This window comes from Sorghum bicolor, chromosome 3, assembly GCF_000003195.3.
Source record: "Sorghum bicolor cultivar BTx623 chromosome 3, Sorghum_bicolor_NCBIv3, whole genome shotgun sequence".
Taxonomy (NCBI): domain Eukaryota; kingdom Viridiplantae; phylum Streptophyta; class Magnoliopsida; order Poales; family Poaceae; genus Sorghum; species Sorghum bicolor.
Window position 1 is genome coordinate 67,312,696 of NC_012872.2, and position 24,290 is coordinate 67,336,985.

A 24,290-nucleotide genomic window follows, 5' to 3' on the forward strand; every position below is an offset into this window, starting at 1 on the left:
AGCAAAGCAGTAGAGAGGATCGTTGAACCGAACATTGACGATGAGGTCCGGTGGATCCATCGGTGGCACCCTTGCTGAGAGCACGAATAATGGAGTCGGCCGCCGCCGCCGCACCCTTGACGACAGCACCGGTGAAGCCGTGAAGGGGACATGGATTTGCTGCACAGAAAAATCCCCCTGGCGCGAACCAGATTACGCGAGCGCCCACGCGGGATCCGAGTCATCGAAACGAAGCCTACAACGCTGCCGTGCTCGTCAGTTCCACCTCGGACCACGGGCCCTTGCCGTCGTCTCGTGAGGCGACGGGGCGAGCGTCTGCAAGGCCAGCTGAGGGTTTTTGTGCAAAAAGACCATCTCCGACTCCGAGACGGGATAGACAAGCGAACAAACTCGATCGAAGAGCATGGCACTCAAGCTTGTGAAGAAATGCATGCTAGGTGACAAACAAATCTAAGCTGCCGCTTATTATAGTGTTAGAAAACGTTAATTGGTAATGGGAATCGATTGCCAAATATTCAAAACACCATATAAATTGACTTATCTTCAAACTTAGTTCTGCACTCTCCTTCGGTTGAACTTTGATTTGGTTTGTTCAGTTTAATTCAATGTTGTTTTGGTTTGTTATAAGTAGCGTTTAAAAAAAAATTCGACTCTTATGTTCCCCAAAATAATTAATTTCTTGAATCCCATAAAGTCAAACTATCCTAAGTCTGGAAATTTCATAGAAACATGTAATGTTATTTATGATACCAAATAAATACATTATGCAAAAATTTAATGATGTATCTAGTGATAATATTTTGATATTCACTCTGTCCCTAAAAGCTTCAACTCCTAGAATCTATATCAGTCAAACTTTTTTTAAGTTTGACCAACTTTATAGAAAAAAATCAATATCTATGACATAAAATAAGTATCTTATAAAAATATATTCTATAATAATCTAATAGTATTAATTAGTACTATTAAACTTAGTGTTTTTTTCTAAAAATTCAATCAAAGTTTTAAAAGTTTAAAAGAACAACTCTAAAAGTTGAAGCTGGCACCAACTTTTTTTTCTTCTATAAACTTGGTTGCCTTTAAAATATTTTGACTTAGAACAAGTCTAAAAGTTAATCTATTTTGGTACGGAGAATATTTTAAGAAAAAAAGATTTGCATCTTGATCTTCCTGTGGTAAAAAGAAAAAAAAGGATCAACGTTTGTTTTGGCTGATCGTCTCTACAGAGGTGGCTCCGACAACTCGACAAGCTTTCTCTCCATGTGTTCTTCCCCCTTTCCTCAAAATGACGTGCGCACAAATACAATCTCACGCTGACTCGGCCTATATTCTTATCATCATTGGCTCGATTTCTCGTTTTTTTTTAGTACGCGACGACTTCGTCGTCATCACTCATCTCATCGCCTCGCCTCGTTTACCTCAATCGAGGTTGTTTTATTTGCTGAATGATGCTTCCTCGCTGACCCGCTCTCACCAGTTGCCCCGCCGATCATCCAGAGTCCCAGACCTCCACGGCACCGCTGCGTCTCCTCCATTCCAACTTCCGAGCCGCAAACCCCCCGAACCCTTCCGTGCGTGATGGACCCCACCTCGCCGTCGCCCGCGGCCCGCCGCGCCGCCGCCGTCGCGCGCCACCTCGCTGGCGCCACCGCCCCCTTCCCGGCGAGCACTCCCCTGGAACCTTCCTGCTGCCTGAGCTACGTCCCGCCGGAGTCCACCGAACGGCCGGCGGCGTTCGCGCCGGGCGACCTCAGGCTTCTGCTGGACGGGCACGACCTGCCCGCGCGCGATTGGCTCTTCCGCGCCATGGAGGAGAGCCCCCTTTTCCGCAGCCCGAGCGCGCGGACGGGCTCCAGGGTGTTCGTGGGGGCGGACTTGAACGACGGCAAGGAAGGGCAGCGGGAGGCCACCATGCGGCGGATCGCGTACCTGAAGCAGCGCGGCGTGTTCCGCGGGTGGCTCACCAAGGACGGCGCTGACGCCGAGCTCCGCAAACTAGCGCTCCTTGACTGCATCGCCATCTATGACCACTCTCTCGCCATCAAGATTGGCGTCCACTTCTTCCTCTGGTAATTTTTGCTGCAACTATTTGCAGCGTTATTGGCTGGGTCATTCGTGCATACGGCATAATTGAGTGCTTATATGCTTATTACTTCCTATTCCCAGGCTTGGTTCATGACAAATTGGTAAATTTATATTTCACTTTGCCTTCAATTTAAGTTCCATCCAGTGTTTTCGATACACTATGAACTTCTGATTCTTTTGGGTGGCTTGTGTTGTTATATTTTAAGAAAGCAGCAGGAGCTAAACAACAGAACACAAAGTTTTGCCTTAACAGTAGACGTACCTCAAGAGGCTACAAGAAATCTCCAGGCCCTTGAGATAGACAAACCCCAAAGAAACGGAAACAAAATGCACACGAAAGGCCTCCAATACTAGTTTTGAAGCACGTTGTCCTTGTTCAATTTTCCTCTTTTGTACGTAGTGCAATAGATAGAGGCATGGCTTGTGTTGTGCCATTGTATAAAATCCCTTCCTTTTCCGTGCTTTTGATTTGCCCTTCGCTTGTGCTGGATTGGCAATAGTACTAGCAAAAACCTATTGGTACACTCCCTATATCGAAGCCTTTTGTCCCAAATTATAAGCTATTATAGGTGAATTAACTCCCCCAAAGCAACAATCACATGCATACCTGCCACTAGTGTGTACCACCTGGTTCAAAATATAGTAGGCACAAAATCTCTCTATAGTTAAGGGAGTGTTATTCGTCATTTGTTTTACTCTATAATCTGTCCTAAGTTTTCTAGGATACCTTGTATTTCAGGATGGAGGGAGTAACTAATAGTGATGGCGCTGGCATTGACCAGCTGGAGGCTGCGGTTTATGTCAGCACCAGGATGCCTTTCAGTATCATTATGCTACTACTCCCTCCATCCCAAATTATAAGTCATTCCAACTTTTTTAGAGACTCAAAGCAACTCAAATTTGACCAAATTTATATTATAAAATAATAACATTTATGATACCAACTAAGTATCGTAGATTCTTCATTAATTTTATTTTCTTAGTAATACCTATTTGATGTCATAAATCTTTGTAATTTTCTCTATAATTTTGGTCAAACTTGAGATGTTTTGACTCTTTAAAAATGTTGGAATGACTTATAATTTGGAATGGAAGGAGTAGAGTTTAACATCTATCCGCACGCAAGTAAATTTGGACGCCTGGGATTGCTGCCTGGGCCTGGTAGCCTTTCCAGGGTCCAAACCGAACAAGCTTGTGTCTGAGGTTAACCGTTTTACGGAGGTCATTTCTAAGAGTTTCTTGTGGCTCTTTAGATTAAGTTTATCTAAAGCGAATGTTTAGAAATTGTACTACAGGAATGGTCTCGAAGAAGCCACCCTGTTTGTTTGTTTTTTGTAAGATTTATTTCCTTTGGTGAGAATGTGCTTATAGTACAGCAGTAAGCCACCTAGTTGTTGGTACTACCAATCAGGGCTTGGACTCTGGTTCTCACAAAACAAGGGGACATTTTTTGTGAGAACTAGAACCACATTCTCGCCCAAGGTCTTAGGTGCCATGTGCTTGTAGTGCAGTGATAAGTCACCGAAAGGCCTTTAAGGCCTTTTCTCATGGTTAGATGCAATGATTTAGTGTTTGTCTTCCATCGAGGGCTGAGCTCTTCTTTTTATTTCTTTTGGCAATTAATTTACTAAATTTTATTTCCTCATATGGAATATCTAGAATCTTAGCTAAAAGAAACTGATACTGTCATTTGTTACATCATTTACCACATACTGTTGTATGGAGTTCTTTTGTTTGCAATCTTCTCATGTTTAGTTTGTTAAATTTCTGTATGTATTCCAGGGGCAGTGCCATCAAGTTTCTTGGAACAAAGCGCCACCATGACAAGTGGTTGGTTGCCACAGAAAATTATGATATCATGGGTTGTTTTGCAATGACAGAACTAGGCCATGGAAGCAATGTACGTGCGGGGATTTGTGCTAAGCATCTTTATTATGGTATTACTTAGTAACTGTGCTGATTAAGTTCTGCTGCTGCTTCTTTGTTACAAAAGGTACGAGGAATAGAAACAATAGCAACTTATGATTCAGAAACAAGAGAGTTCATCATAAATACTCCATGTGAATCAGCTCAGAAGTACTGGATTGGTGGAGCTGCTAATGTAAGAAAACATTTCGCTTGCCTCACCATGTGCATCTGCCCTGTGCATATGGTTACAACTTACTAAAGATTTCCATGCCCTTTTGCAGCATGCAACACATACAATAGTCTTTTGTCAACTTCATATAAATGGGAGAAATGAAGGAGTCCATGCTTTTGTAGCTCAAATTAGGGATGAAGATGGAACTGTGTTGCCTAATATCCGTATAGCTGACTGTGGCCATAAGATTGGACTGAATGGCGTTGATAATGGGCGGATTTGGTGAGTACTTGTATTTACCTTTTTTGTATTATTATATACGTCGCTCAGTGTATATCATTTCTTACTTTTTACCTCTATAACAGGTTTCAGAATATACGTGTTCCTCGTGAGAACTTGCTTAATTTGGTTGCTGACGTTTTGCCAGATGGGCAATATGTTAGCATGATAGATGATCCAGATCAGGTCTCTCTCTCTCTCTCACACACACACACACACACACACACACACGCAGTATGTGACAAGGATTTCTTATTCTTCTTTTTCTTAAGAAGTTGCAATGTTGATTTGCAGAGGTTTGCAGCTTTCCTCTCTCCGCTTACACTTGGTCGAGTAAACATTGCAGTTGACTCAGTCTACATTTCAAAGGTGTATTGCAAGGCATTTTCTTCTCTTGTAAACACAGAAAAAGTTTTGCTGATGAATTTAACAAATATAATAGCCCCCAACCTCGCAGTAATTTGCTTTTAGAATTTAAACAGTTAATCAAATTTGTCCCAGTAAAAGGTAACCGGCCAGCTTGACCGAAATGGAACATCACTCATTTTGGCAAGGGAAAGATAACAAGTTGAATTGTTTCTCACAAAAACCTAGTTGTAGAGAATAGGAAAAACACCACACACACCCTTACGGTTGGTGATGAGTATAGTGGAGCTGGCTTGTGTTACAAGAATGGGTACAATACAAGATATACAACTCTATCTCTAACACTAGCACATTTGAACAAGCAATGAAATTATCTGTGACTTGATTGTTTATTTGAAGGAACTGATTCAACTTTCTGCCAGCAAACATAGGTTGATTTGTTAAATAACTAACTTGGCAAGTTTGATGAGGAATGTGCCTTGTTCAGTGTTGAAGCATGGATACAATCGTATTACAAAATAATGACATGCCTTTTACTTTCCATGCATACAGGTCAGCCTAGCGATTGCTGTGAGATACAGTTTGTCAAGGAGAGCCTTTTCAATTACACCAGATGGCCCTGAAACGTTGTTGCTTGATTATCCCAGTCACCAGCGACGCCTTCTACCACTTCTAGCAAAAGTGTATGCTACTAACTTGCTGTATCTACAGTTAATATTTAATAACAGTCATAATACAAGTTCTTACTCTCGGCTATTTTTGTGCTAATCTAGTTGCTAAGCTGTGCATTATATTACCTTCTTGTGCAAAGCTTCCATACTACAGTTCAACTAATCCATAGCACTTCTTCCTAACAGTTATCATTTCACTATACTTCCTGGTGCAGATGTCTGATGAGTAGTGCTGCTAATTTTATGAAAAATATGTATGTAAAGAGAACTCCTGAAATGAGCAAAGCCATACATATTTACTCTAGTGCTCTGAAGGCAACACTAACTTGGCAGAATATGATGACTCTTCAGGTATTATTGAGTGTTGAAAGAGCTATTATTATGTTTCTTTATTCCAGTCACTATTTCTCACAGGACTTTCTTTTAAATGTATTAGGAGTGTCGTGAGGCCTGTGGCGGTCAAGGTCTAAAGACTGAGAACCGCGTAGGAGTTTTCAAAGCTGAATTTGATGTCCAGTCCACATTTGAGGGTGATAATAATGTTCTAATGCAGCAGGTTATTGTTGTTTTCAGTCATGCATCTGTTTTTATCAAAGGTGCTTCGTGTGGTTGTAACAATTTAACCTTGTTTAGGTAAGCAAAGCACTTTATGCTGAATTTTTGGGTGCACAAAAGAAGAAGCGGCCATTCAAGGGATTGGGTTTGGAACACTTAAATGGCTCAACCCCTGTTATTCCTGATAAGCTGACAAGTAACATATTAAGGAGCTCCAAGTTCCAGGTAAAGAATCATAATTTAGTTTGTCACTTCTAATATATCCCTGGCATGACATAAACTCAATCATTGAGTGTGGATTTGTTCACATGAATAGATGGACCTATTCTGCTTAAGGGAGAGAGATTTACTGAAGCAGTTTGCAGAGGAGGTTTCTCTCCATCTTGCACAAGGCGAAAGCAGAGAAAAGGCTTTGATGCTGGTAAAAATCAGATTTCAGTGTGCACTATTGTCCACTGTTATATAATTTCTTTGTCATTGATACAAGTGATATTTTCCCAGAGTTACCAACTTGCTGAAGACTTAGCTAGAGCGTTTACTGAGCGTACAATCCTCCAAATATTTCTGGAGGATGAGAGGAATGTCCCTTCTGGTTCCCTAAAGGTATATTCACACTACTGTTTTTAGTCCTCAATTGTATCATTTGCTAGCTACTACAGTTGAATAACAAAATCTTTCCTTTGATCTTTTCATTTCTGGGTGAAATCACGCAAAATATTTCATTGTAATCCTTCTATAACCTTTTGCTATCATTTCCAGGAGGTACTGGGTTTGCTGAGGTCTCTATATGTTATGGTGAACATAGATGAATCCACATCTTTTCTAAGATACGGGTATCTATCACGTGACAATGTAGCCCTTGTGCGGAAAGAAGTCTTGAAAATGTGCAGTGAACTCAGGCCCCATGCGCTTGCTGTTGTCAGTTCTTTCGGAATCCCTGATGCCTTCCTTAGTCCACTTGCTTTTGACTGGATTGAGGCAAATACACTGTCAACCGGGAGCCACTGATCTCAAGTTTCACATACGAGCCAGGTTACCCAGTGAAAGTACTGAATATTGATGGCGGAGCATACAAACCATATACTGTAATATAATAACTACAGGAGCACTTGATGCCTCACAACAATTGTTGTGAAGTGTATAGCTGGAGAGGCAGATGCTGGTCCGAGATGCAGGTGGTGATTCGTGAAATCCTGTTTTGTATAATAGTTTTCTTGAATATAAAGCGAACGTAGCCTTAGGCTGCGGTCCATGTAATGGGGTTTAACCGAGTTGTTCAACAGTAAATAAAGTCTTTAGTGCTGCTACAGGATGTTCAAGTGCCCCTGAAAGGGAATCAAATAAGCTTGTGTCGATCCATGTTCAAATTCATGTTGATATTATTCTTAGTGATATTTTGCTGAAGTGAATAACCTGAGACATACAAATCCAGATCATGACATACTGACATAATAAGCGAAATAAAGCCAATGATTCTGACCATTCTTCTGAAAAAATATCTCCTACACTTTTGCAAGGTTTCCATGACAATTATACAACAAAAAATGGCATCTCAGGAATTACACCGATCATCATTGTACAAATGGATGATCAATCAAATCATTACAAATTAGACCTTGACCTACCCTATCTACAGAACGAATGTCAGTCTCGACAGCAGCTCTTGTCAGTTCCAAAAAGTGCCTGAAAATTACCCCTGCTTAGCAATTCGAAATTCCAAAGGTGTCATCATACCTTCCCCTGATCGCCTAACGCCCCATAGGCTTGTCACACATCAAAACCTTCCTACTGGCGTATGCACCTTCGGCAGTGTCACGTATAGTACCACGCCACCCCATGGCGTTTGTTATTTCTTTGATCTCCTGTATAACTTCTTTCCGGTCACGAATATATGCTTTACCACCTGGTCTGAGTATCCGGTCCATCTCCAGCAAGATGCTAGAGATATTACACCTACAAATATTCAAAGTATGTAGTTAGAATTTACATCCTGATCAGCTATCCAGGTAACAGTAGACTCACACAAAAGGTTTAAAAAGTATTCATGTCCAGAGGTATCTCTACAAATTTAGTTAGCAAGACTTATGAGATACGGATCTTGAACAAAATTACACTTCCGCTACTGTTGTTAAAGCAAACCGAACAGATATAAAGATTTGCCACTTTCTCCGGAAATAATGAAGAATAAGTCTTTTTTAGCCCCTCAACTGTAGTGTTTGTCTAATTTGTACCCCAAACTACAATACCGTTCAAATCTTATATCCAGCTGCCAAAAGTGGTGAATTTTGTAACCCACCCCACACACAAATAAAAAAAAATAAAGAGCAACTTTCAGAATTAAATGTGTCGATTGGGTGCAAATCAAAATATTCATATTAGACTGTGGGACAAAAATTTCCATCTTGCTCTATTAAATATTAATGCTCACAAAAGTGTCATGTCACTGCTGATCTGGCACATGTGCTATCATGGACTCCAAAACCCACTGCAACATAATGCAATGCCACTTAGAGGGCTCATGATATAAATTGCACAGGCTTTGATAGTTAAGGTAAGATTTAAACAGTATGACAGTTGAGGATGAAAATTAGACAAAGGCAAGAGTCCAGGGGCTAAACTGGACTTATTCTGAACTTCCAATGATTAAATAAAGGACATACCTTTTCTGCTCCTTTGAGAAAAGACCAGATGCGTGCAGCAGATCATACGTCCTAGGGTATGTATCAAAGGGCTCACACCTACCATGGAAAAGGCAACATAATATTCAATTCAGGGCAGAAATTTTGATGCTCTAAATTTAATAAAATTACATCAAAACAAATAATAAGCTTGCTGACTATTATAATCAGGCACACTGGTTAAAACTAATCTATGACCACTCATTCTGATTTGTGAATTCTGATAAAGAAGAATTCATAGCGGTCCAGGAATACAAGAGGCAATCAGGAAATGGTGCAAATGATTCACTGTTCTCTATCCAGAACAGTATTGATTGCAGTATATAAGATTTAAAGTAAACCATTTTGAATCTAGAAAAAATAGAAAATAATATTTAAAGAACCAAGAATGTACAAAGAGTACCAGTCATGAGCTACTCCAAGAAGCCCCCGATCAAAAATTACAGGTAATGTATTTGGCTCACTAATAGGAACAACATTCATCACCCACCAATCAAGTTTCCGGCTGATCAATGCAGCTGCAAACCTACATACAAAATGGGAAGTAAAAACAAGACAGACAAAAATAAACAAGACTGCCTCATCTCCATACATAAACACAGAAGATTCAGTTTTCTAGATTCTTTTATCTGCAAAGGGTAGCTAGCCACCAACAAGCAAAATAGAAACAAGAATAGATTTCCCAGAATGGATAGGGTTTCACTACAACTATCACAGTTAAAAATATTGAACAATTAGATGCGAAGAGATTCATTTCAAACTAAGTGGTTGATAGAAGTAATGTGAGCACATATTTATTTGTACTAAATATAGCACAACATCGTCAAACAGTTCCCTAAGAAAACATTTGTCTTCCCATCCAGAGATGACCTTGTTCAGCTAATCTTTGTTTGCAGACTCCAGCTTATTTAATTACTCCCACAACAGTGCAGATCTCATTAATGAAAATAAAATACTTCCTCTGACATAAGTCCACTTAGGTTTGTCTTAAGCCACATTTTTAGATTTGACCATCAATATCTTAAATTTCACATGAGTTGACAGCACAAGGGCTTAATACATAACTCTGTGTCAGATAATATATTCATAGATATTGCTAGTCAAAAGTGCCATGTTGGCAACCATGTAGAAGTTCTAATGAAGTTATATTTGTGGTCAGACATCCAAGGAAGCAAATGAAAGGAAGAGATTTGAGAAAAATACCCTCCAAATCCAGCCCTCATATCCATTACATTTCGGAGTTTGAACTTCCTCCACTTAAAGACACGGATATAACCATCAATTATGTCCTCCCAAAATTTTGTTTCTGCTTTGAAAAGCTCATTCTTTGATGAGTAGGCATCCATTTCAACACCTTGAAGCCTCTTTGGTGGCTCCATTAAGCGTGCAGGCCATTGAACAGGAGTTGGTGCTTCGGCATTCTCTGGAAGCCGACTAATACATGCTTTCAGACTAACATACCTGAGATAAAATAGAATGTAAAGAATAATAAAATTGGGGGGTTGCAGCATAGATATGTACAGGGATGACTGCCAATGTGACAAATGAGATCAGATAAATCCATATAAACTTACAGTGCAATGAGATCTGATATAAAGAATACAGTCTCATCAAAACAGAACTCAGCAGCAGTAAGAAAGGCTAGACCCAGCTTACAGAAGAGGATTCTAAATTGATATGTATTCCAATAATTATAGCAACAGGCTAAATGAGTTAGACAAATACCAGACATCATCTGGGTTATCATCAGCATCACAAAGTGGAGGTTTGACTGCAGGACCACGATTCATGTAGCAAGAGTTATTTAAGGGTTTCCTCCACATAGCAATATATCCCTCTTTCTTCACAAGCTCCCAACAAAGTCGGGTAGTGAGGTCTTCCATCTCTGCACATGATTTTGTATATGAGCAATAGTTTCCAGACAAACAAAAGAAAACACAAGTCATTGAATGTAAGCATATCAAACTGATGATGCAAAAAATCTAGACAAGAGAAATACTTATCACAGAATATATTCCATAGTGTTTTAAAATTTTAAATAAAATCAAGAGCAACTTCTCTAAACCCCTTAGCATTAAAGGAGTCCTCACTCCTCAGTTATAATAGCAATTTGATAGGAAGCGTTTTCATCTTATATAGATATAGTTGTGCATGGATATATTATTATTACGCTCAAAGTTCACATGCCATTAACAGGTCAGTGGATAGTCACAATAATGCTAAAATGGTAAATAACTATCATGCAAATTAACTTTTGTGAGGGCACTTAGCATATGGTGAGAAGGACAAGTTCAGGTCAAAGTACATAAAGTTGAACTAATAAGGCAAGGAGTTTTAAATAAATGTTAGATATATGTATACAGGAACACTGGCTATTTCACATCAACAAACACAAACTTTACATTTGCCAGCTATAAGTACACAGGATAGTAGGCACTAAAAGAATGAATTTGATTATGACAAGTCTTGAACATTACAGAAGAGCTACCAAACTCATACATGAGTTGTATGTTATCACCCTAACAAAACAAAAGGTACAAAACAAAAACAGTAAGTAGAAAATACCTTTCCATGCCTCTTGTTGGGCCTCTTCATGCTTATAAACAGGTTGGGCTGCCCAAGCAAAGTAGCCTCCAGCTCTAAGCAATCTATTAACTTCCAGGAGCAGGATACCATCTTCAAATAAACAAATACAATAACAAAACTTAGGCAAACTTGGAAAGTACATAGATAAGTGGCACATCATCTTTGTGGTCAAGTTTAAATGAAAAGATATTTTTATTTAAAAGATATTTTCTGCTTTGAGAATCACGAAATAAATTCAACATCTAACACTGACAAATCTATTCTTTGAGATATGAACAAAATATCATCCCTGCAGACCTAGACGGAAAGACTAGGAAAATTGGGAAAAGAGATAAGTGAGCATTCAGCCTAACTGCGAAGATACAGCATGGCAACAAACAAAGAGTGCATTGTTAATTAAAAAAATAATTATATAGTAATCACAGCTCACCATCACGAGTCCAATTTATTCGGCAACGTGAGCAATGGATTATGTCAAACGCCTGGCTTGGATATAATAATCGGCGTGTTGCAAATGCTGCTACCATTGCAGGCACACCACGTTCAAGAGCAAACTGTATCTGATTTTCATGAACATCTTTTGGAGCTATGGACAATGTCAGGACATCACGTGAAAGTAAATATGCACCAAAACTTGCTACTCCGCAGCCAACGTCCAGGACAACTCTAGTATGAGATCCAAATGCAACATTAGGTACCATCTGGATGAACAGAGGGAACAGGTTGCTGTAGTCAGAGTCCGGATTAAATCTTAAGCAGTTTGAACAATATTTGACATCAAACCTGGGAAATCTGGTCTAAGTATTGATTAGCTCCATGAATGAATTGAGTTCCGCCTCCAGGAAATCTGAACTTATCTTTGACCTTGGTGATCCAATTCTGTCCTCCTTTGTCATCAACCAATCTTGTGTGAGGCACATTGCTAAACCAGACCTGCATCCAATCAAATAACATATTAGAAAGTCATTTAACTTCAAATTTTTGGTTTCTGCAAAATCAGCCAAGTCAATAGTTGAATACTTGTGCATTCATCAAATGTCAGCATAAATCATGAAATGCAGCTTAAGTCCTTGTCGCAAAACCATAAAATTCAAAGAAACATGGCAATTAAAAAAACAAGGTTTATCATCAACTTCCGCGTAGATTGTGGATGAAGGTCAGCCTTACCATATTAGTGCTCTATCGTAGTAACATGTATACACCGAAATTGCCAGTACATTCGGGTTTCTACTGAAATGGCAAAGGCCAACACCAATACATGCTCACCTCATCTCTACTCCGAGGCCAGGGGATGGGCGCCTTGTACCCGTTGGGCGCCGGCACCAGGCAACTGAGACCCTTGTCCTTGGCAGGGCAGTGCCGCTCAAACCGCTCCCCGCGCTCCGTCGAGGGCAGCCGCTTGATCTCCTCCTCGTTGTCGAGGCAGGGTATGTACTCCCTCATGCTCTCGGGGCAGACCGGGAACCTCCCAATCCGCACCCTGGGTGGTCCGCCGCTGGCGCCCCCGTTGCTAGGCTCCTGCGGGGCGGTGTCGTCGGTGGCCAGATCAGTGTCGTTGGCGCCGATGCTGCCGATGTCGAACTCGTCCTGCATAGCGCCATCCTCGCCGACGATGCCGAGGCGCGCTGGTGGTGGAGGAGGGAGGAGGGGAGGCGGCGGCGCCGGTGTCGGCGGTGGTAGTGAGGGCGGGGGCCAGGCATTGGGAGCAGGAGAAGCAGGCGGGGTGGCGGGGGTAGGGATCAGGGACTGGTCGAAGGAGATGTTGGAGTTGGGGGAGAGCGCGACGGCAGGAGAGCGGGAGGAGGACCTGGGCGCCGACGAGGAGGCGGCGGACGAGAAGAAGACAAGGCGCGGGGAGGCGTTGGGCCAGTGGTAGCCAACGAGGAAGGCGAGCGCAACGGCGAAAGCGAGAACGGCGGCGCGGAGGAGGTGCGGGCCGCGGAGCAGGTCGGCGCCGTGCGCGCCCAGGGCCTTCATGGCTGGGCCCTCGGGCCTCGGGAGATGTCGGCGCCGTGCCTTGCGTCTGCGTCGTTCGGGACGATGCGTATGGGATGGGATCGCCGAAGGCCAGGGTCAGTGACGAACTTGGGCCACTGTAGACTGCAGTTTAACCTTTTCCATTTTTTTTGTCTTGTGGACCCAGCTGTCAGCAAGGCTACAGCTATCGAGGCTGCCCAAGGGAAATTAGACCTTGTTTAGTTCCACCTTAAAATCTAAAATTTTTCAAGATTCCCTGTCACATCGAATCTTTAGACACATGCATAGAGTAATAAATATAGATGAAAATAAAAACTAATTATACAGTTTGATCGAAATCGACGAGACAAATCTTTTGAGCCTAGTTAGTACATGATTAGACAATATTTACTACAAATAAACAAAAATGCTATAGTGTCGCAAAATTTTTCAATTGACGAACTAAACACGCCTTAGTTCACCCAAAAAACCAAAAAAACATTTAAGATTTTCCATCACATCAAACCTTGCGGCACATACATAAAACATTAAATATAGACGAAAACAAAAACTAATTACACAGTTTGTCTGTAAATCGCGAGACGAATCTTTTGACCTTAGTTAGTCTATGATTGAACAATATTTGCCACAAACAAATGAAAGTGCTACGTAGTAAAATCCAAAAGGTTTTCACATCTAAATAAGGCATTAGGCCTTGTTTAGTTCACCCAAAAATCAAAAGTTTTCAAGATTCTCCGTCCCATCGAATCTTATGGCACATGCATAAAATACTAAATATAGACGAAAATAAAAACTAATTGAACAGATTGTCTGTAAATCGCGAGACAAATCTTTTAATTCTAATTAGTCTATGATTGAATAATATTTACCACAAACAAACGAAATTACTACAGTACCAAAATACAAAAACTTTTGACACCTAAACAAGGCCTTAGAGAACGGCGTGGCCTACTGCGCCATCGTCCAGCTCGGCGGCGATGCTAACATCCATTTGTGCCGCTACAGTGACGGAGCTTGGCCGAACAAATAGACGAACATAGTTTTAGTCCCACCAAAAACCAAAAACCAAAAACATTTTAATATTTTCCATTACATCAAATCTTATGACATATGCATGAAGTATTAAATATAGATAAAAACAAAAACTAATTATACAGTTTGATAATCTTTTAAGTCTAGTTACTTCATGATTGAACAATGTTTGTCAAATAAAAACGAAAGTGCTACAGTAGTGGAAATAAAAAAAAATTTACAACTAAACAAGGCCTATGTAATTAAGCTCTAAACATTAATAAGCAGTGCTAAAATTACTGTTTACGTAATAAAGATTAAGGTGAGTAAGGGAACTATGCCCGCTTTAGCCTCAACTAAGCTCCGCCCGTGTACCGCTATGACACCGATATGGAATGATTTCAAATAAAAATACAACTAATCTTAGAAGCGTCTGGATTCTGAAAACCTGATAAAAAGGAATAAAGAATCACGGTAGAAAGAAACCAGACGGGTGGGATAACACAGGGTTAAAAAAAATCCAAACTCAAGAATCCGTGAATCCACGAGAAGGTAGATATCGGCTAGTTTGCAAAAATTTTTAAGATTCCTCGTCACATTGAATCTTTGGTTGCATGCATGAAGCATTAAATATAAACGAAAATAAAACTAATTGCATAGTTTATCTGTAATTTGTGAGATAAATCTTTTGAGCCTAGTTACTCCGTGATTGGACAATGTTTGTCAAATAAAAACGAAAGTGCTACAGTAGCCAAAAACTAAATTTTTTGTAAACTAAACAAGGCCATTTATTGGATTCTTCTTAGGTCTGGTTTAGATTAAAAAAAATTTGGATTTTGCCAATGTAGTACTTTCATTTGTATTTGTTAATTATTGTCCAACCATATATTAACTAGCTTAAAAGATCTGTCTCATAAATTACAGAAAAATTGTGTAATTAGTTATTTTTTATCTATATTTAATGCTCCATGCATGTGCTGAATCGATGTGGCGAAAAAACTTTAAAAAATTTTGGATTTCAGGTGCAACTAAACAAGACCTTATGGACACATGCCTTTTTGTATTGTAGTTTGTGTTAGAGTGGGCACGAGCCGATAGCCTCTCAGGTCTAGATCCATAAGAGCCCACAACATATTCAGATCTTAGGCCTAACTAAACCCTAAAAACTAATCTGTTAGGTGAGAATTGCCCCCGTCTTATATATTGTGCTCCTCATCATCAAATGTCGATATAGGACTAAACCTAACGGAATATGCCAATTCACTATTGTATATCCCTTAAATAGTTTAGATTATTCTACTACTATTATCTCAAGGTAAAATCTAGAAACCAAACGAGTAGGGACTTTTTTACCTACAAAATCCAGATTCTGAAATTACTGTTGAAGAATCTAGATTCTAAAAATCCATAGGTATTCAGACGAGACCTTAGTCAGGACTTGTTTGATGTAAATCCAAGTCCTAATAACTTCATATGTACTCTCTCTCTCTCTCTCTCTCTCTCCTTCCTTAATTGCAGTTTTCACTTATTAAGAAATCAAACATACTAAAACTTTGATAATATATACATACAAAAAATATTAATATTTACGATACACAATTAATATTATTAGATATATTTTGAATCTATTTTAAATTTTTTATAAAAAATATTTGAAGATACAAATATTACTAATATTTTTGTAGACCTAGTCAAACTTAAATCGTTTTGACCGATAATAACATAGCAACACATAAAAGGAAAAGAGAGAGAGTACCAATACATGTGGATAAATTGAGGTATATTATGGTACAACCAAACAAACCTCTTGCAGTGTATAAAACATCATAGACCAACCATTTTGAACCAAAATCATGTTATCTGCCGACTTAGTTGGAAGTGCTCACAGGGATAGAGTTTGTGCGCATGTGTTCATATGGGTAAGTGTACGTGCGTTGTGAGTGTCTGCATTATACTGTGTAATTCTAAAAACAATAAGCTAGTGACAAGAAACCACCTTAAAAAAACTAATGACAAAGAGCCAGGTGGAGGGTTGTTAGCCATCAGTATAGACCAACCATTTGTACCAGAGCTCCCTACGTCCAATAGATTTTGCCTAGAGCCCTAGAACATTGCAATCTACAAAGAGCACTCAATTGTTTTTTCCAATGTGCAAAGTTAAAGATCCAACAACAAGCTAGTGACAAGGAACCACCTTAGAAAAACTAATGACAAGGAGCTAGGTGGAGGGTTGTTGGCCATCACTATAGGTATGTGTCAACTTATAAGTGTTGTGAAGCAGATGACTCTTCGAATACACACCTGTTCAAAATGCCTCTCTAAATAGACACCTCTTCAAAAGTGATCTCATCAAAACTAGAGTAGCCATTAGTAACTGTATTACATAGTTAATTATTACGGCCACTAAAGAGCAGATCCTTTTACACACAGAGTGCGAATATGGTTACCTTGACCTTTGGGGAGAAGACAGTTTTTCACCACTCCACCTCATCATGTATATATATTCTATCATCAGATCAATGCAGTTCGAAAGAGAATATGTGGCAGGGGAAAGAGATGCATCTCTGCTCTTTTACCATTGCATATATCGATGGCTATTAACTTGTGCACATCTCTTATCCTACAGGAGCTTGAAAGTTGAAAATGAAAAATGAACTAGAACTAGCAGCAAGGGATAGCAGCTCCCAATCTTGACAACAATTAAGCAAAACAACGCAGCTGACAACGCAAAACAACGCAGCTGACGACGTATCAGAGCGACAGCGTTGCTAAGGCCATTGCTCAGTGCAAACAGACAAAGAAGACAACAAACCATTTAAATATAGACCTAGAAATCAATCTTACAAATAACAGCAAGACTGATATATATTAATAATACAAATGCATCTGATGATTTGAGTACAGAAACAGTCAGATAGCTTTATAATGTGCCACCAAAAATGCCAAATATAGACATTTCATCAAAACAGACACAGGAGAACATGAAAAACTCGCTGAAAATCAGCCCCCCTCTGCCAGACGTTAGCTTGCTGTTTGCTTCAATTCCGGTAATGCGGTGTGCCACACTTGTGCTCAGCTAGTGCGCTGAAGCACGCTAAAACTGGGGCGCTCATTTGTTGTGGCCAGACCTACGACGACCCTATATACTGCTAGAGCCAAAGAGAACCTTATTTTGTAATCAGGCCCACATGCTCGCCAGCATAGCAGGGAAGGGACCAGTGAACGCTGAATCTCAGCACACAGAAGCCTAGGTCACATATACCATGACTGACACCGGCCATTTTCGGTGTGAAATCAACCAGACCTTGTGCAACAACATTTCTATCATCATCGACTTGTGAAGCCACCACATCAACTTTCAGTTGTCCACATGGTTCCACAGAAACAACACATCTTGAAAGCTCAATTACACCATATTTGTTGAAATTCATTCTGCCATATCGAGAATCTAGTAGCACAATAGCACCATGACTGATACTGGCTGTACGGGACATGATTTGTCCTCGAAAATGATCCGGCCATGACCCACGAACAACTCTCACACGGACTGTGGCCTCAACTGATTGAACAAGAAACGCAACTGCAAACTCAAGTTTACTTCGTTTGCAGCGGGTATATATTGTAGTTAAGAAAGGAGGTTCCTCATAAGAATCTTGATGGCTGTATTCAAACACACTGAAGTTGAGCACCTTATCTTCAGACTCAGTTTTGCACTTTGCTTTCAGTTGAACTTCGATAGTAACTGGATCAATTAACACCACAGCACGAGAGGGGCCTGTCAACTGCAAAATGGGATCCTGCAAGCATCACCATTTATCAATAGATTATTACTAGTTGTGATGTCAGGTTTTTTCCAAAAAAAAAGAGCAAGGAACAAGGCTACATAAGCAATGAGGAAGGACAATATAAGAAATCTATTATTAATGAGGACGGTAGTCAATCCAATATGAATGAAAATGCAAATTTGGCCTACTTGACCATAGAAAGGCCAAACTTGCATGTTACACAGTACTCCCTCAATTCCAAATTATAAGATGTTCAATTCCAAATTATAAGATGTTTTGGCTTTTTACATTGCTTTTACTATGACAGTGTATATTTAATTGCATATCAAAAGCTATGAATTTTAAAAGGCTAAAATATCTTATAATTTGATGAAAGAGGGGTAGTAACATTTAATATTGTTGTTCACGAAGACAAACGCAAATAATAATAACATAAACCATTATAAGTAGAACATCAATCAGCCATTATAAAAGCGTTAAATTAAAAGTAGAAAAATGCATACTGAAGCGAGCTAAACATCTAGCAAAACAAAGAAAATGGACGAAGAAAAAAAGAAATTGCATGGCATGTACCTCTTGAGTTATGATTTGGCAACTATCCCTAGTGCGGTCGAAAAGAAGGTTTCGTCTAGGATCTGCGGAGTCCCTGGTGGCAATCAAGCCATAAACGTGCAGTGGCCAGTGGAGACCTTCCTCCTCTTTAAGTTCGGCGACTTTAGCGGAGAAGAACTGCAATCCGCCCTGGCGTATGGCATTCTTTGGGAAGGGTCTAAACGTATAGCGCATGGAGGGCACAGCTGCATCAGGGAAGGATTTGATTAATCGATCTAGGAGAGATAATCGGGCTGGAATATGAGTTGGCTTGGCTTACTGATGTCCTCGAAGGAACCGTAGTCACTGGCATAGCAGAGTTCCCATGTTCTACGGAACCCAACGATTTCGAAATCATCGTCGTCCTCCTTCTCATCCTCGAATCGACCTCCGTCCGTCCTCCCCCTTTCGCAGGCGATAGTAGGTGTCCGTGCCTTCTCCTGCCCCATCTTGCCTAACTCACAAGCCATCCGACCCGATCCGATCTGATGGGATTTTAAACCTGGGTTTCACAGGGGATTTTTTTTTTTTGCATACAAAAACGCAAAATTTCTTGAACCTGGACGTGGACGGGAGCGGACCTTGACTGGAGGGAAGGCGCGGTCGGACGCCGTTGCTAGAGAATCCGATGAATGGACGACGGTGCGGCGTGCGAAGGCGCCGCGAATCGGCTAGGGTTTGGGTTGGTTCGCTTCTTGCGGCTCTTTCCTAACTCCTACGGGTCACTGACGCTCGCGGAACCTCGCTTATTAGAGGCCGCTACGTCGCCGCGCGGCCGCGGCAATCCGAACGTTTCTACGAGTGTGTCTCGTTGCCATTCGTTTCCAAGGCCTGGTTTAGTTCACCCGAAAACCAAAAAGTTTTTAAGATTTTCCGTCACATCGAATCTTGTGGCATATACATAAAACATTAAATATAAACAAAAACAAAACTAATTACACAGTTTAGCTGTAAATTACGAGACGAATCTTTTGATTTTAGTTAGTCTATAATTGAATAATATTTGTTACAAGCAAACGAAAGTACTACAGTACTTTTCGGAACTAAACAAGGCCCAAGCCTGGCTAGCTTTTAAAGTCATGTTAGACTTCACCTGTCTAATATAAGTCAATACTCACTTGTTTGGTTAGAGACATTGGTCAAGTCTAGCTAAGTTTGAGTATGTTTGGTTAGCCGGTTTGGCTTGAATACACTCACTCATTTCTGAAGCTGGTATGTTCACCTCCTTTGCAACATTACATCGAACAGGTGTGGTGCATGAAGCCGTGCTCTTCCACAGTTCCGTCCACTACCACCATTGCTAGCACCTTGGCCAGCAGCTTCTTCGTCGCAACAGCCAGCCACCGTCCAAGACCAAGAACCACCGCGCGGCCACCGTCCAAGACCAAGAACCACCGCGCGGCCACCGTCGCAACAGCCAGCCACCGTCCAAGACCAACAGCCAGCCACCTCCAAGACCAAGAACCGCCGTACGCCACTGAAACCGCCGCGGCCATCAGAACTCGTCGTCCTCACCGCGCAGCAGCAAGCGGTTCGAGCTCCGCGCCGTCGGGGGCCCGGCTCGTGGCACCGGGACGGCGAGCGGGATGGGCACGTCATACGCCTCGTCCTCGATGGGCCAGGAGCGGTCACTGGCGAGGTAGGCGGCGAGCGTCTAGAGCGAGCGGAGGAGAGGGCAGCCAGGCTTCGGGCAGTGGCACACCATGGTGGTGCTGCTCCTCTGGCCCCTCGCCATGGCTATGACCGTACCTTCGCCCAAGGACACAGACGGTGGATCTAGAGAGGGGGAGATGGGGGTAAAAATGTCAATGGGGGCCCATAACCCGCGACCCGATGAGTATTTACTCTATTAGGGTACCAATATGGAGTGAAACTAGTACTCATGGGTACACAAACGGAGCAAACCCTACCCATGGGTAAAAAATACCCGGCCCAAAACTAAAGAAGCCTAGCCACCAGTCCACCGGCAGCTCATACACTGAAACCCTAAATAGTGCTAGCAAAGTACTACTCTCTACTACGTGATTTGTATGGATCATGAACTATTATGGTGCTGTGACTAGTGGCTGCAGTAGAAATTATTATGTTGCTATTTGTCAGGTGTATGGTGAGGTGGCTACGTGACAATGCTTGTGAATTGCTACTACGTGACTAGTGCTATTGAATTGTTGATGTTTGGCGGGTATGGGTGACCCGTCAGGTCTAATTTACCCACCTTGGTATGGGTCTGGGAAAATTCTCCCACCCATGACCGTATATGGGGATACCCATGGTGTCATATTGTTATCACGGGGATGGGTCTGGAGAGTCCATACCCGATGGGGATTTACCCATTGCCAATGCTAGATGGGGCCTAGGGGCAGGGGCGGTGAGGGCGGCGGGATCTGGTCCCGGTCACCGAAGCCGAGAGCGGCGGGCCACGGCGAGAGGTGAGGGGAGTGGCAGGCCGCGGCGAGAGGTGAGGAGAGCGGGAGGCAGAGCGAGACGAAGCCTGGCTCCGTGAGAACGGCCGATGTGAGCGTTTCCAGCAAGCCAAAAAATTTATACGAATTGGGAAGCCTGGCTAGCAGGCCATACAGGCAACCAAACGAACTCATGTTGTATTATGCAATCCTGGCTAGCCCCTAAGCCAGGGAACCAAACACACTCTATGCTTCTCTAGTTCCTCAGCCACCTGCCACCGTTTGCCGTACGAAAAGCTTTTTCTACCTCCTTCAATTTTTACAAAAAGTTCATTTCTCCTATCTGAGCACTAAAACCGAACAAAAACACCTTTCTTAATTTTTAAAAACATTTAACTTACCTTCTTAATCATATTATAAGCAGTTTTGAAGACAGTTTGTCTTTTTCCTTTTTTACTTATTTTACCTAAATCTTTTAAAAAAATAGTAAATTATAGAAAAATGATAAAATAAAAATCTAATTTTGTTAGACGCCACGAGTAGATCTATACAATGAACACATCATATGATATGTTTTAGTATCAAAATTTTGTTTTAACTTTAGATCTATATTTTTTGTAATTAATTAGAATAATTCATAGCTACATTTTATATGGTCCAATTGTGATGAAATTTTTATAGTGGACTAATTGTTATATGATTGAACTATAGTAAAATTTTATACTCATTAGATCATGTATAGCTTAGTTATAAATTTATTTATATTTAACAAGCATAAACATAAAGTATGAATTTCACCACAAATTGAACCATTTTATTACAGAAAAGCATAGATTTAAAGTTACAACAAAATTTTTATACTAAAGTATGTCATATTATATGTTTATTGTGTAGATTTACTCATGGTGTAGATTTTCTATTTTATGAATTTTTATGATTTATTATGATTTTGTAAAGATTCAATTGAAATAAATATAAAAGATAAAGACAAAACCGTCTTCAAAACCACTTATAATCAAGCTAGGGAGGTAAGATAAATGGTTTTAAAAGTTAAGAGAGGTGTTTTGTCTGGTTTAGAATTAAGGAGAAAAAACGGTAATGTGAATTTTTTCCCTCTATTTTCTCTTGTGGTAGGAGCCTCAGACCCATGAGTTGTTGGGCCACCTACCACAACTTTTCGTATCAAAAGTTTTTTTTCTCCTTTGTCGCATTAAAATCTGCCCGGAACAGAATCATCCAGCCAACAAGGGTTTTAGTCATTGCTAAAAAAAGGGTTTTATTCTTTCGTCGTTTTTCTTCCTCGTCCCTGTCATCGTCCACCACCTTACCATGGCCGCCTTCTTCTCCCTCCTCCTTCCGCAGGGAGCTCCGGCCATAGGCGCCTCTGTCCCGATTAATCCGGCTGCCTCCACTGTCACCACGACCCGAACACCACTCCCCAGCCATCCCCAACATCTAACCGCTCTGTTTCTCCTGATTTCTCCTTTTTTTCACACCGGTAAAACCGAATTTCATTACCAAGGCAACGAAATTATAAAGTTCATGTGTTTGATCCAAAAACCATGCTAAGAAGGAACATACATATGTTCACCGATGAAACACATGACTGGACCAGCCAAAAAACCTCCGACCTATCAAGAACTAGAAACCCCAAAAGGAGCAACAACGCTCAAGCCGCAAGGTTTAGCAACGTAACAACGAGCTCCTTGCCAAAATAGCCACTGGAGTAAGCGAACCACACCATCTAACAAAAGCTAGGGACAACTAGCTAACACCAGCTCAACTCCAGAAGCACAAGCTACTATCCAGCGAACGGCACCATCTGAAGATCATCATGCGCCCGTGCTTGTATATCTTGATTGTGGAAGAAGAGCGCTGTGGATTTCACCACCTTAGACCCTTGAATCACCTGTTCTTTGAGGTCCTCCTTGAAAAGACCTGTCCAATATGCCAAAAAGGAACAAATCAAGCAAACAATCTCAGTAGGAGATCTCATTTTCTTTTTATTAAAACAGACATTGTTTCTGGTTCTCCAAATGGCCCAAACAACTGCCGCCAAACCGACAGTATGCATACTAGGCGCTTGGGGTAAAATATTTTGAACCCAAGTCCAGTATTGTTCTAAGCTATTTGGTCTACAAACAGCTCCCAAAGAATGAGCCAGAAGACTCCAGACATACTTGGTTGTGGAGCATTAAAAAAATAAATGTTGAACACTCTCATTCTCAAAACAGAAAGCACAAGATTTATTTCCTTTCCATTTTCTTTTTCCCAGATTGTCTTTAGTAAGAATGCTATTTTGAATGGCCAGCCACATGAAAATTTTTATTTTCAAAGGCAGCTTCGCTTTCCAAATCCTACTGAAGTTAAGCCCATAATCATGTCTGCATAAATGCTTATATGTAGACTTAACAGAGAAGATACCAGATTTTTCCCAGTCCCATCTAGCATAATCTTTATCAGAATTCAGACTATAACGAAAAACAATGTCAAGCAGCCGTCTATATTGATTTTGAAGATCTTCATGAAGCCATCTGCTGAAGGATGGTCTCCAATTTTTCCTTTTCATTTCCTCAACCGAGCACTTTTGCTCCACATTAATCTGATAAAGTTCAGGGAACTTGTCTGCTAAGGAGACAAGACCACACCATTTATCATGCCAGAAACTAGTAGATTTGCCATTACCAACTCGCATCGTTCTCCCCTTCAAATATATGTGTCTCACCTTTAACAAGTCATTCCACACAGGGGAATTTTTAGGATTTTTAGTTAACATACAAATCATCCCTTTTTTCAGATATTTCTTCCTGACAATCTCCTGCCAAATGCCTTCGCCATTCTCAACTTTCCACCACCATTTGCACAGCAAACTAATATTCATTCGCCTCAAATCTTTAATACCTAGACCTCCTTTACTTTTTGGTTTGGTAATCTTAATCCACTTAATTAAATGATACTTTTTCTTCATGCTGCCTCCTGCCAAAAGAACTTTTTCCGGGCAGTATCCATCCTTTCAAGGACAGTTTTTGGCAACCAAAACATAGACATGGCATAGACTGGCAGATTGCTAAGACACGAGTTAACCAGCACTAACCTCCCTCCCAAGCTCAAAGTACTACCTTTCCAACCATTGATTTCTCCTTCTAAGGCCATCGAATTTGAAGAAGAGAGGGAGAGAAAGAGTGTGCGCGGGAGAAGAGAAATCGATGTCCAACACTGTTGTT

The 24,290-nt window shown here is 40.9% G+C and overlaps 3 protein-coding genes across 7 annotated transcripts; 1 reads left to right on the plus strand and 2 right to left on the minus strand.

Moving 5' to 3' along the window:
• On the plus strand, positions 1,334-7,440 carry LOC8060086 (acyl-coenzyme A oxidase 3, peroxisomal). The gene is made up of 13 exons (XM_002456582.2): positions 1,334-2,069; positions 3,868-3,985; positions 4,079-4,186; positions 4,275-4,447; positions 4,531-4,630; positions 4,739-4,813; positions 5,363-5,493; positions 5,697-5,832; positions 5,918-6,037; positions 6,115-6,261; positions 6,353-6,457; positions 6,538-6,639; positions 6,796-7,440. Exons 1-13 carry the CDS (start codon positions 1,579-1,581, stop codon positions 7,042-7,044), a joined length of 2,055 nt encoding a protein of 684 aa, XP_002456627.1. The 5' UTR covers positions 1,334-1,578; the 3' UTR covers positions 7,045-7,440.
• On the minus strand, positions 7,495-13,370 carry LOC8060087 (probable methyltransferase PMT11). Its single transcript, XM_002458709.2, has 9 exons — positions 12,567-13,370; positions 12,084-12,233; positions 11,731-12,001; positions 11,280-11,390; positions 10,440-10,599; positions 9,918-10,175; positions 9,118-9,240; positions 8,697-8,774; positions 7,495-7,989 (listed from the first exon to the last, which is right to left on the minus strand). Exons 1-9 carry the CDS (start codon positions 13,275-13,277, stop codon positions 7,785-7,787), a joined length of 2,067 nt encoding a protein of 688 aa, XP_002458754.1. The 5' UTR covers positions 13,278-13,370; the 3' UTR covers positions 7,495-7,784.
• LOC110434073 lies at positions 17,089-19,447 on the minus strand. Of its 5 annotated transcripts, none has more exons than XM_021457746.1 (4): positions 19,246-19,447; positions 18,945-19,118; positions 18,647-18,870; positions 17,089-18,085 (listed from the first exon to the last, which is right to left on the minus strand). In XM_021457746.1, the coding sequence occupies exons 2-4, from the start codon at positions 19,111-19,113 to the stop codon at positions 17,456-17,458; spliced, it is 1,023 nt and encodes a 340-aa protein (XP_021313421.1). In that variant the 5' UTR covers positions 19,114-19,118; positions 19,246-19,447; the 3' UTR covers positions 17,089-17,455. The 5 variants fall into 5 exon arrangements, with proteins under 5 accessions (XP_021313421.1, XP_021313420.1, XP_021313417.1 ...); XM_021457745.1 differs by having other exon boundaries at positions 18,945-19,149; XM_021457742.1 differs by having other exon boundaries at positions 18,945-19,166.